This window comes from Netta rufina, assembly GCF_964035555.1.
Source record: "Netta rufina genome assembly, chromosome: 9".
Lineage (NCBI taxonomy): Eukaryota > Metazoa > Chordata > Aves > Anseriformes > Anatidae > Netta > Netta rufina.
In genome coordinates, this window is record NC_140132.1 from 19,584,983 (window position 1) to 19,598,394 (window position 13,412).

The 13,412-nt window shown below is 40.5% G+C and overlaps 1 protein-coding gene across 3 annotated transcripts in view; it reads right to left on the reverse strand.

Moving 5' to 3' along the window:
* Positions 1 to 13,412, reverse strand: part of PIK3CA (phosphatidylinositol-4,5-bisphosphate 3-kinase catalytic subunit alpha) — a 42,319-nt gene that overhangs the window by 22,048 nt on the left and 6,859 nt on the right. For 2 of the 3 annotated variants that reach the window (XM_084291680.1, XM_084291682.1), the window contains exons 2-6: positions 5,722 to 6,135; positions 3,949 to 4,158; positions 3,094 to 3,344; positions 1,571 to 1,816; positions 588 to 673 (exon numbers count right to left, since the gene is read on the reverse strand). In XM_084291680.1, the coding sequence (XP_084147806.1) occupies positions 588 to 673; positions 1,571 to 1,816; positions 3,094 to 3,344; positions 3,949 to 4,158; positions 5,722 to 6,073 (1,145 nt within the window). In that variant the 5' untranslated portion in view covers positions 6,074 to 6,135. Of the gene's footprint in view, positions 1 to 587; positions 674 to 1,570; positions 1,817 to 3,093; positions 3,345 to 3,948; positions 4,159 to 5,721; positions 6,136 to 10,201; positions 10,249 to 13,412 lie in introns of those variants that run through there. The other variant, XM_084291681.1, reaches the window with a different exon arrangement.

Genomic DNA, 13,412 nt, shown 5'->3' on the forward strand with positions numbered 1-13,412 from the left:
TCAAGTTCATGTGATTTATTCTTCCAGATAATATTTGTGGTAGGTCCTGAAAACTATCAGCCCAGAGCTGGCAGTCACTGGCACATTAGCAAATGATTCCCGTTTCTCCACACTCAGTGCTTCTGCTTTAGTACACGCTATGCAACCTCACTGGAACAAATTGGTGGATTACATTACATCCCATTGCCTCATGCTGAAGTTGGAATCTGTACCTGCAACCAGAATGCCAGCTATTGATAGAAAGTAAAAAAGGGAGCTCAGCTGCTCAGAGCTATGCTGATTTCACAGTACTAATGAGTAATTTTACTGGAATTTCAGAGGCAATTGTGAATGCGCATGTAAAACAGACCTGTTCAGTACAGCAACTGTACTATTATACGTAACATTACAAGACAAAATACTTGTGTTTGAATGAATTCAATTCTTCTTATACATACATGGATATGTAAAAGTGTTCTTCAGGTAAGGGATTGCCAGCAAGTAGCTCTACCTGAACAATGCTAAGCAGAGCCTTTACTTCTTCAGTACTATCATTTATGATGCCCTGGAAGTCAGGTTCTCTACAGTTGTTCTAGTACCTAGCTTACCTGGGATTAGAACAAGGTACCCTCTGAGTATTCACATTGTCACACAAAGGTTCCCCTCCATGGTAGATACCTGTTCGAACATATATCTGAAAATAATGTTAACATTAGTACCATCTTCCAAATGTTGATAGGAATACGAATTTTGTTTGTAACAAATATAATATGATTACAACATACTATCCTTTAATTTCTATCAGGCTAAAAAAAAAAAAAAACAAAACAACACCCCCCCCCCCAAAAAAATAGCATCATCACCCCTCAACCCAAATTTTTTCATGCTCTGCAAGGTGTGAAGTATAGTATATATGCATAACCTTCTAGGAAAAAAATAGGTTTTGGTCTTTTTCCTTATTATTGCTAAACTACTCCTAAAAATACAGTAATAAACCTGAAAGGAACTTCCAAAATAAACTGGAATTTATTATCAATTCTTGTGCCAAACTACAGTGAAGGAAAAGACCAAACAGACAAATTCTGAGAAAGTTAGAGAGCCAGGCTTCTTGCATGACTTCAGTAGGATTAAGCCCTACATGCCTTTTCTCACTGATCTCCCCATACCTCCCTTTCTAAAACAGATAGTACACTATCCAGCATCCCCTTATCAAATGTATTCCCAACTACTGCAAGAAATTCATAAACATACTCATTATTTAGAATGTGTAAGATAACATGGGTTTTGCTTTTCTATCCATTACATACTCAGCTGAAATGAACTACACACACTCAGTTCTGCTCCCATCAGGAAGGATATTTAGGTGAATACCACAACTCATGCATTTTTCAGTAGCATACAAAAGTTTGTAGATGTTAGAACATCGCTATGTTTTTCAGAATTGAGTGCTTGAATTTAAATGGCACGAGGATATAATTTTCTAACACTTTACATAACTATTTTCCAATTGTAAACATGGAACAGAAAATTTAGGAGGGAAGCCATGAGCTGTTAAAAAACACATGTGATTCCATAACAACATTTTCCTTACTTTGTCAATGTCTCTAATGTTCACATTTACATAGGTTGCACAGAGAATTCTTATTCTGAGCGCACTATTTATAGTCCACAGGGATTTAGCTGTAGCTTCTCCATTCATGTAGGGTGTAGCTGTAGAGATACGCCTGGAATAAGATGGCATTGTGAAGGTATCCAGTGGCAGCTGGGTATACAGGCTTTCTTTAGCCATCAGCATCAGATTGGGCATGCGACCAAGCATTATACAACTTCTTATGTACTGCAAGAAAACAAAACCAAAATTCAATGTGTTTTCCAAGTGTATGCTCTTGGTAATCAATGTGTAAAAGACTCCTAGTCACAGGTAGAAAGCACAAGACAGAGGGCAGGGATGATAATTTTGGTTCTGTTGTACTTATCACCTTCAGCTCAGCACTGATCCTGACAGACCCAAACTTTAAGCCTGTGTCATGTCCACTCAGGACTGACTGCTAAGAGCATTTAGTCTGGCAACAGCACTACAAAATACCATGTGTTAAGACGAGTCCAGCTCTGGACTGTAATTACTAAGCTCTTCTGTGGCACAGTAAAGGCATACCAGATACTTTTGAAGAAACCACACTAGATCAAATAGGTCTAGCGTTTGATCTCCTGACTGCACAAAATTATTCACGTATGCCTGCCCCAGCTCCCATTGTATAAAGTTTCTTTTTCCATTATTCAGGATCCCTCATCGCCCTTTTCTCCTCCACTGCTTCAGAGAGCAGATTTTCAACCATTTCAGATGAAGGAATGGAAGCTGTTTATTACAACAATACATTTTTCGAAGAGGAAGCAACTGCAGTCTGTCAGGAAATCTACAGAGTAACATTGTTGTCTACTCCAGAGAGGGCTGCTCAGATGCTCTTCTGTCAGCAGTTCTGTCACACTCCCAGCACTAACAAAACCAAGGCACTGAAGGACGGACAGCCACAAGGAAGATTTAACAATGATTAATGCAGTGCTGGCAGTTTACCACTCCCCTTTCATAAGATCAAAAAGTTTACTGATGTAATTAACAGTAAACCAAGGAAGTTTGCTTATTTTTTTTCCCAACCTCTAAAGGAGGAAGGGAGAAGATTCACAGTAGCGATGGTTGCTTCATAATCCAACATCTGATCAAATTTCCTTTTGCTTTACATCAGCCCCCTTCAAGCATAACTCATCTCTTGCCATCAGAAACGTGGGATACTTCTGAAAGCACCTGCCACTGATTTATCACTAATGTTAGAGGTAAACTCCTACTTCCTTTAAAGAAGAAAAAATAAACTAGTCATCTAAATCCTAACTTCAATTACCTTCCCCCACAACAATTGAAATACACACTGCAACAAATATGCACACAAGTCAAATGCACATGCATTAGCCAATTGGTTTGATGACACATACATTTTTACTTTCTCTGTTTTCAACTAATTTAATAAAAAAAGCAAGCCAGTCATAAAATTGATCACTTTTCTCCCTCAGAAATTTGGATTATTTCAATGTACTTCAAAATAAATCCATTATGTTACTCACCTTATACTGGCTCAGCGGATATTTTTCTAGCAAGTATTCATCACAGCCGCACACCTTTAAAATATACTTGCCCTGGTACTCCAACACGCAAAGCTTCAGCTGTTCGGATGACAACAACATACTTCGTGTTTTCTTCCTAATTGCTTCAGCAATAACTTGCTCAGGCACACAGTCATGATTGATTTTTAAGGTGTATTTCTGCTTATCGTTGTTTGGTGAGACTATTACCCAGATCACAACTATAATTTGCCCTAGAATGTGAAATAATGTTAACATTTTCAACACCGTTTCAACAGACATACAAACCATCTCCCCCTTCCAGCCCCCAAAACCCAAAACTACAGAGAATTACTTGCAATACTACTGCAAGGAACTAGGTGCCCTCAGCTTATTTTTGGTTCCAGTGTAAATTCAAGAAGTTTTACTCCTAGAGGTTAGGAATATTATAATACAAGTACTGACTATTCATTCGGCCTTCAAGTAAACAGCACTAACTGTTCCATCCTTGACTTCTGTAAGATAACTCAGTGCTTCAGTATCATTTAATTCTGCATTTCTGAGCAAAGAAAAACAAAGAGCCAACAAGCTGTTTCTGCCCATTAAAAGGGAATACAATTTACCAAGTTTAAATAACAAAATATAAGTTATTAGAACAGAAAAAAAAAAAGTTTTGCTGTTTGCCTTTTGAACCTACACTCTATTAAGCAAGTTATTCTGAATAACTCAAGGTTATGATACTGATGTAGTATACTAAATATACTACATAAAACAGTCATTTACCTAAGTCACCAGCTGTATTCTGATCTCAATCACACAAAAAACCCATTGTGTGTCTACAATAAATATTTTTCTTACCTTTATCTAGTTTATTGTATATGTGTTTGGGTAGCTCAGGTGAAGACTCCACATTTGGAGGACAGACGTACAATGCTCTACTATGTGGTGCATTAGCATCTCGAAGATCCACTGCTTCTTTACAAACATTAAGAATATTTCTTCTGAAGTCTTGTACTTCAGGATCCTTAACCATGTCAAATTCACAGACGGGCATGCCAATAGCAAAACCTACAATATTGCAGAAGCATGAGGAAGTACTTGCAATTGAAAACTAAGTTAAAGCTAAAGATACCTTCTACCACTGACAAAAAAAGCATGTTTCAAGCAAAATGCAACCCAAAATACTTCCGCATTAACCACAGGCTTCCACTTTATACATAATTGTTTCGTCATTCAAGAACAACGCAGTTCTGAAGTTAAGTTCACTCAGCAATCACATAAAAGGTTAGAAACCAGGTGCATGTTCACTGAAAATCCTGGAAGCCTTAAAATCACCACACTCACTGCTAATACTGTTTGTGGAGGAAAAGAATCAGTCATAAACTTCCTTTAAAGTCAGCACAAAGATTTCTGAGAGGATCAGAGGTGCTGTGGTGTTGATTTTCTTTAAAACCCTGACAGGATTATTAGTAGCTATTAGAACCATTGCCAAATTTGCCTACAAGTCAGTGACAGCTCTTCAAGTTTTTGATTAACCCCACTATTTAAAGATGTGACAAGCACCCCAAGAGATACTGAACTTAGCTCCTTAGCAAAGATTCACATAATAAGGGTCTATTCCTCTCAAGTCTTCAGTCCTACATCTAATTCCATTTACTTTCATAAATAATTATTTTTGCATGAATGCTCAAATTTGAAAGCTTTCCAACTATCTCCACGCACAGGTTAAAACCAGTGTTCTCTCCAAGTCCTGAACAGGTTAAGTTTTACAAAACAGGAGGAGTTTACCCATGATGTCTTCATAACAATTAAATAATTTAACAATTAGGAGCTCCCCAGAACAAGTATTTCCAGTTGACAAGTCTCTACCACTGCAATATACATCTGTTAGCAACTATGAAGGAGGGGGTATGCTTGCCCTGGCTGAATTTAGATAGTTAACCTAGATACCAAAACACATGCTAGGCTCCCTGTACTTTCTCAATGGATAGTGGAAAGTGAAAAGCTTCTCCAGAGGTGATTCAAAATACTATAGTTTGTCTCCTTCAGGTGTTTTTGTTATGTTCTCCCTTACCTACCAATGCTTTTTGTAGGAAAGGGGGGGAGGAAAACTCACCTTCTCCCTGAAATTCTACTCTAAGCAAGATAAAAACAGTACCCAAATCTGTGCTATTGCAAATGTGATTTAAGGTTGTAATGAAATCCTCTTCTACCTTCTCTTAGCTATCACAGTTCTGTAAACTTCAAAACAAATTAAGACTGATTTCCCAAATAAAACAGGTACAATAAGGCTTTGCTCTGTAATAACATGAAATCCTGCCAATTGGAGACAAGCAAACGATATGGTCTAACTCATATACAGCTGCAAATATGCATAAAGCGAAAAATTTGTACATGAATGAAATAGAATAGCAAAAAAAATAAAATAATTCACAGTTTACAAACGTTGTCTTAACTATGATCAGTATCTTTAGACATTTGATGTATCACCAAACAATTACGAAATGCAAGCTCTGGCACATACAGCTGCAAGAGGTGACAAATACAATTCATTTCAATTCTTTGGTTTGTGTTTTGAAGAGGAGAAACCAGCTAAGCAGACCAGCTATGCTTAAATACAAATAATCTCACCTATTTCTCTGTTGAGAATCTTCTCTTCTCTGTTGCCTACTGGTTCAATGACTTTTAGAAAAGGTTGAAATAGTCTCAGGTCACAAAGCCTCCGTGTTTCATCGAAAAACTCTTCTCTCTCTGCTTCTTGCGTAACACTTACAAAAATGTAAGAAGATTCATCTTGAAGGAGCTGATAGAGAGGGTATTTTCTCGCTTCTTTAAAGAGTTCATGTTTAATAGTTAGTAACGTGGCCTCACGGAGGCATTCTAGAGTCACTATCATTCCATTTGGGAGAAGACATTCCACAAGGATCCTCGGTGGCATCAAGTGGATGCCCCATAGCTCACCGGATGATGGTCGTGGAGGCATTTTTAAGTCTTTTGATAACTTTGTACTGGAAGTTTTTCAAGCAGTGATTTGAATGAGTAAACCTAAGAAAAATCAGAAATTTAAGCATTTAAAATACTAGCACCAGAAAGAACTTCTGATATATTTTTTTTTCAAACACTTCTTACAATCGTAGATCCATTTCACAACTATGCTTTACATCATAAAAACAAACTTGATAAAAGCGGTAAGGAATATGCATTTAATGTAAATACCTACTCAAATAAAATAGTTAATAGAACCATGTTAGCTTGGGAAAAAATGCCAACATGCATATGGTTTGGAAAATAAATTAGGACTAGTTTTTTGACCCAGGGTTTATATACTTATGGTTGGAACAGTTAAATAGCACAGGGGATGAAAATACCTCATCTTAGAACTATTTTACAGCAAGTTTAAGCTTCTTCAGTGCTTGCAGAAACATCTTTGCTAAGCCAGGGGATGGAGGGGACATATCTGACCTTTCAGCAGCGCTGGCTCACGCTGACTTAAAACAGGTACAAGAAAAATTGTATTTGTGTTGTACAGCCCAGTGGCCAACGATGGATGCCAAACAAGGAGCAGACAGACATTTCACAAATAAACTCTCCTAGTATTTATTTATATTTTTACATTTTTAGCCAGGCAATGTTTCTGCATTCATGAAAGCAATCTATCAAGTCCAGTCAAGTTTGTCTGGGTTGTTCTCAAGCACACACAAAACGCAGCCATCCTGTGACAGGAGAACAATACCCCACGTTGTACAGCGTCTGCTTTTCTTTGCTGTAAAGCCTGCTCCTCTCACCAGATGTCCTAGATTCCTTGCAATGAAACAAAGTTCCTGATCTCACATTCAGTGCTCTCAACTTTCATTTTAGAGACCTATCACGTGCTCCCCACTACCTCTTTTCCATACCAGCTGCAGACTATTCAGGCCTTCTCTGCTCCGAAGTCATTCCATCTTTCTGCTAACCTCCTCTTCACCTTTGCATCTCTCCCAGCCTTACTTATCCTACCCTTTTTGCAAAGGAAAGGGAGAACCATAGCTGCACAGCATAGTCTGGGGCCAAACTACACACAGGCTCATGCTCTGACCAACTGGGCTGCCTATTTCCATTTTTCTTTAGTTTTCCTAACTGGTTGCTTTCTGACTGCCCCAAGCACCGAGACATTTCACTGCACTATCACAGACCGAAGCAGTCGCTGCAGCACCTCAGAGGTCATCACACCCAAAGCAAATCTCTAACAGCACATCACAGGCACTGAGCCCGTCCTTCCATTCCATTCAGTATGTCCATCATGAGAAAAATACATCAACAGACCTCTCCAGAGCAGGCCATCACGCCTCCTCCCTCAGCCACATGTCCTGCAAGCACAGGGCCAGGGGACGACCAGGCTGCCCTTCTCAGCCATTAAAGAACCTCCTCCAGATGGACCCTCTACCTTGTTATTTTCTCTTTAGGAACACAAGGAGGGAGGGTATCAACAACAACAAAAATGACTTTTTGGAAGCGTTTTCTTTCGAGTATGCCCACTACCTACTTTTGCCACACTTCAGTGCTTAAGACGCATTAAAGTGAGAACGATGTCTTCCCAAATCCACTACTTCCTAAGCAACTCTGGCTAGCAATAGGGTTATCTTTTTTTTTTTTTCCTTCCCTCCTTTGTAGTTGCAGTTTGGGCTTTTAAAATTATCTGCAGAAGCATTAAGGTGCCAGTGCAGGTTTAGAAAAACGCTTTTCCACTAACACCTCATGCATATTTAGAAGGGCTTTGCTACCGACTTCTTTTTGAAAAACAGCTTAAAGAAGCAGTTTTATTTTCTTCGTCGTTGTAATGGTCTCAGCGAGCAGACTCTGAAATGGAAAGCCCTAAGCACACTCGCGGTGTATTTAAGGAGGCAGACCAGGAAAGCTTTCCAATTACAAAACGTTACAAATGAACCCAGATAACACCACTCACAGCAGCCTGGAGAATTATGAATTACTGATAACCATCCTCAGTCTACAGATAAAAAGAAATACACAGAAGGTTAAAAACCATCTTTTTTTGATCAGGCGAAGCATGAGCAAAACTCCCTCTCCATAGGGCTGAATCAGATGTTTATATTTACATTTCTTAATTACAAGCATAGGCATAAACACGTTCCTCTTAACACATACACCAGCATGAAAAAAAAAACAACCACAAAGCAAGAATATGCAGTCGTAAGAACTTTCCTGTCCCCACATACAAACAATGATAATACAGATGGACCACAATCAAATTAGTTATTCACAGCACAGGCTGAGTTTACACCAGCAGCCTTTTAAGTTGAGCCCCACAGCCCTGGTCAGGCTGCTCCGCACCGCCGGCTGTTGGAGCCCATCTCCTCCCTGCCCAAGGCAGGTGCTCTCATTCCTCATCACGCTGGCACCCTGCACCCCGAGCCAGCTCCTTACAGGCTCGGATGGATTGAAGTGGTGAAGAATTACTCACTTTTCCCTTCTCAGTTTGGGTTCTGCTGTCTCAGCTGCCTTACTGAGAGCACCTTGGAGCCTGAGATGAACGCCGGGGTCTATGCAGGGCAGGGAGCAGGACCGCAGGGCACATACACATTAAATCCTTCTAGATGCTATCTATTCCAAATAAATGTCATCCTTGACTTTTTTTTTTTCCCAAACATTAACTGCCAATACTTTTTTTTCCCCCTCCAAACAAAGACTTGCAAATGGGCCAAAAGGGACAGCCCAGAATCGACACTGTTTTTAGAGCAACTGCACCAAAACAGCAGCTTTGTTTTAAATTGGGAAACGGACATGTGCTGGAGCTGTGTGTATAGTCATTTTGTGTGCACATTCATTTTACTTGTGCATGTAAGCACGCCTCCAGGGTTTGGATTTGGAAAGCAAAAATGTAAACAGAAACAGTTTTGAAGTATAGTTGGCAGCTTGTGTTTCTGTGTACACTTTCAAATCTGGAAAGCTGCCTGGAATAAAGGGAATCAATTATGTTCTTCGACAGTCGAAGGAGTATAATTTAAGAGAATTTGAGAGAGATTTAGATCCAGCTATGGCTCCGTGCAAACGCATCAAATGATCACTACAGCACACCTGCAATCTCTGACCTTCCCAAAATACCTTAAACCTTGTTCCTCTGCCAAAAGCTTCGGGATACCACAGATGGTCAGAAAGCCAAACTCAAAGCACCCAGTGATCAGACCATATTCTTCTGAACTCATTGCAGCCCTCAGAACCCATTAAGCACATTCTCCATCACTAACCTTGCTAAGCATCAACAGTGACCAGATTTTGAAGCTCCGTTCAAAAATAAAATACGAGGAAGAAAAAAGGGAAGTGAAAGAACATGCCTCTCAAAATACTGATTCCTACTTGCTTCCACACTTAGCAAATCACTGCTAACTTACATGATCTATTTTCTTATAGGGTAGAAATCAGCTACAGTCCAACAGCTACAGAATTTAGAATAAAGGATTCTAAGACAAAAGGCTTCAAAATTTGCTTTTGGTAAACTAGGAGACCAAAATCAATGCAAAAGGGCAGACTAAACACTTGATACAATTTTATCAGGCCGTACTTGAAACTGAATTACTCATTCAGTAAACTCCTAAACTTTAATTGAAGTCCATTAGCTTCTCCAATTGTAAGACAAATCTCATTACATTGCTGTCATAAACAGGATGTAGTAATGCCTTATAATAATTGGTGGTATCTTTGGTATCAAGGAGCTGCTCATTAAGATTTGTATGGAGATTTGAATTCTTTTCCAGTTAGAAGTTTCCTCTAGACTCTTAACCACTGGCTTCAAATGAAAAATTCTTCTGCTCATTAAACAATCCAACCACGCTTATAGATTCCAGTTTACTGCACACTCACGTGTGGGTTCGAAGATTTCCTCACTTCCCTATCAAACTGGCAGAAGAACCAGCTACAGCCAATTCCCCCAAACAAGCTATTTTTATTTCTACGGAATCCCCAAAGCCAACATCATGAAAAAAATAAAAGCCTGCAACAAAAGTAACCCTCTTCAGAACGCAAACATCTATATTCCGTTTTGTCCCTGAAATTTCAATCTTGCTAAAGCCCAAAATGTTTTACTGTCACTGTCAGACGCAGTCATCCCAAAACTCACCATGAAGAGAACTGGGCAGAGTTGCCTGGCTCATTTTGCTGCTGTCCAAACCTGCTGCGTGGTGACAGTACGGCTGCCTCAGACTAGATATTTTCAGTCTTGTCCTTTTGTTCTTCCTGCTTGCCAAGCTGGCATTTTTCCAAACTGCAGGAAGACTAGTACAAAGATGTCTGGGACTGTCCTCCCTTACAGCATTGTCACACGCAGCAGCAACATTTGCTTTGTCTCTAGCAGAGAGAAGGAGACCGATGCATTGCAAGTTACGTGTTTGTCTCTTCTGTATTATTTTTGTCTTTATTCTTTCACAGAAAAGGCACAAATACGCAGAATTGCTTATCAGATCACAACCAGCAGCTCAAGGGAAACGAGCACGCAGAGGGATTGAACAGTCAAAAACACATCTCATAGCATTTTGTTTCCTTCTGAAACAGACACGCAAATATTCCTAACAATACCAGTTTTACTTGGAGTTACATACTTGTCCCCCCTGCCCCAACAGCACCAAGTACTTTTGTTCTGGACTGAGCTAACAAATTAACATTATTGGTAGCATCTGTACAATTGTAGCACAGCTGAAATACAACATTTTTTCTCACTGGAAACTAGTGAAACTCAGTTTTAGTTTAGTTCATTCAGAGCTCTATCACATGCAAATTTTTTTTTGTTGTTTGTTTCAGAAAGTAATATCCTTGGATTCTGCTTGTAGTGACATCCAGAACCTCAAGTAAAATCAATCGTGAGGTCATTCAGGAAAAAAAAGAACTCACTATGTAGTATTGCTGGCCAATACTGAAAAAATGCTAGAAAAAAATACAGTATCAAACAAACAGCTGAAAAAAGCACAAGATGAACAGATTTTAAAACCAGAAATATTACTGCTGGAATCCTTTTTTTTTTTTTAAATAAGAACATCTCAACATCACACTATTTTCCAAGCCCCCTGACCACCCCCACCCGTGCAAGCACGCTGTGTGCAGCCCCGCTGGCTGCCTGAGAGCCACGCAAACAGGAGCACGAGCAAGAGGCATCTGCAAGTCACTGGTGACCTCTGCAACTCCCACCACGATTGTGCTTTTTCCCTAGGGATCCCGTGACATACCAAGAGCAGAATGTCTGTCCCAGAACATTTTCTGCCAGTTAGAGGCAGATTTGTTTTCTTTGTTAAACAAAGGAAAGCCTGGAATTAAATCTCTTCTTTAGACCAAAATCATTCACTAATTCCACTTCTAGCTTTACCTCAAAGGAAAGGATCTTGTACTCACAGAGACTAGCAGCCCCAAAGCGCAGTGCAGAGGCAGAAAGGCACCTCCTCTTTACTCTCCATACGTGTGCTTACCCACTATTTTGACCATAGCTTGGCTGCAGGCACGTGGGATGAGAACTACTCCTCTGTCTGACTGTGCTGGGGCCGTTCCTCTGCAGCTAGGTGTGCGCCCTGGAGCTCGGTGAGCAGCACTCCCATCCTTTCAAGGTGTTTAAGTCAAAAGCCTCCGAGTTAGGCAACAAAAATCAGAGCGACAAGCCACTCTGTACCAACAGAAAGAAGGTTTTGCCATGATTATGTATTTTCTTTAATACTCTCTTTTATACTGGTGACAAAACATACACAGGGCTTCTCTTTCAGTTTTTGCATGCAGAGTCTTCTGCTTTCGGGAATTAGCAGAGAATGATGTAAACAACAGATTACTCCAGAATTTCTTCCACGAAACTGGACTAGGTAGGTAACAAACGCTATATATACACGCACAGGCATAAACATTAAGCTCCACCTTAAATAACACTGTTTACTTTTCTTTCTGTTTCTTCCCATCCTCCCCCCTTCCTGGGATATTTGGAACCCAGACAGTAAACAGGATCTTTAAAAACAGGAAGTGCTGGCACGGGGACAAGGACAAGGAGCTGGAGCTGGACGAATCCAGGTGTTGTGTGCTGCTCCCAGCCCTCGCCCAGGCAAGCAGCTGGGCAGGGCTGCAGCTGGGACACGGGGGCTTCCTGGAGCTGCCCCCGGTTTTTGGGAGTAGATCTGCACTGCAGCAAGGTGAACCTCTAGTCCTAGGGAAAAAAGAGGGGAAATTTCCTCCTGCTACCATACCTAGAAGGGCAGGGAAAGAAACACAAAGGGACACTGAGGCACTGCAGACCCCAAATGTGGCACTTTGCCCTCTGCCACAGTCAGGGCTGTCTGCCGGGCACCCCAACAGCTCACGGGGATGGGGGCACAGGGAACGCACATTCCTAAGAAAACAGGGCTGAAATCAGGCCAACTGCTGTTTATTAATTTTATCTTTCCCCAGCAGACCCACCCCACGAGCCCTTCCTTTACTACAGAGGAGCTGAAAATGCCGAACTCAACAGATTTTGACTTGGAGCACGCTGTGTACACAGCCCACATCACGTTGCTCAGAACAATGTCTGAGAGCAACGGTAAACTGAGATAAAAGGTTTCTGCTGCCCTGAAGGAATTGCTCCAGACCCCGAAAGCAACAGCGTAAAATAAAAAATAAGTTCTGAGGTGGCACTAGATAGCAGAATTTCTGCAACTCTGCAGTTTTTTTAAAATATTAAATATAGAAGAGCGAACTGGAAGACAGAAGTTTCTGTTCTGTAATCCAAATATAACTAGTTTTCCATTTCTTCTGTCTTCACTCACTTCTGTGGTCAAACAGCCTTTGTAGAAGCACAGGTTTAGTTTGCATAGCCATGCTGACTTTCCTTAAAAAAAAAACAAACAACATGCATTACAATTTATTTACTGGCAAACAGAAGTTGGGATGCAGCTTCACTTTTGACAGAGCATTTTTAAAAAAAAACATGCCTCAGCAAAAGCCATGGAAGTAGTGTTTCATTTTGTTTTTTAGGCTCCTCAACTAAAACCAAAACAACCCCACGCATTTTCCACTGAGGTATTTCCTAACTCTCTAAAATCATTTGTTGAACGAAAGTCTGTGACGGACTTAACACAAAGCCACAGCTACCTAAGTGAAATTTTTTTTTTGCAGCTAATCCCTCTCACCCTACAAACAGCTAAAATTAACCCAGCCCTCAGGAAGCCCTACCCAGACAGAGACGTAGAATAAGACAGGAGGCAAAGGCATCCCGTTCTGGGAACCCTGCCCTGCAGTAGTCACCTGCTTCTTCCCAACCTACAGCCACCACAGCAGAGTAGTTGGGCTTTTTCGGAGTCAGGCAAAATTGTGAGCACCACTCCCAG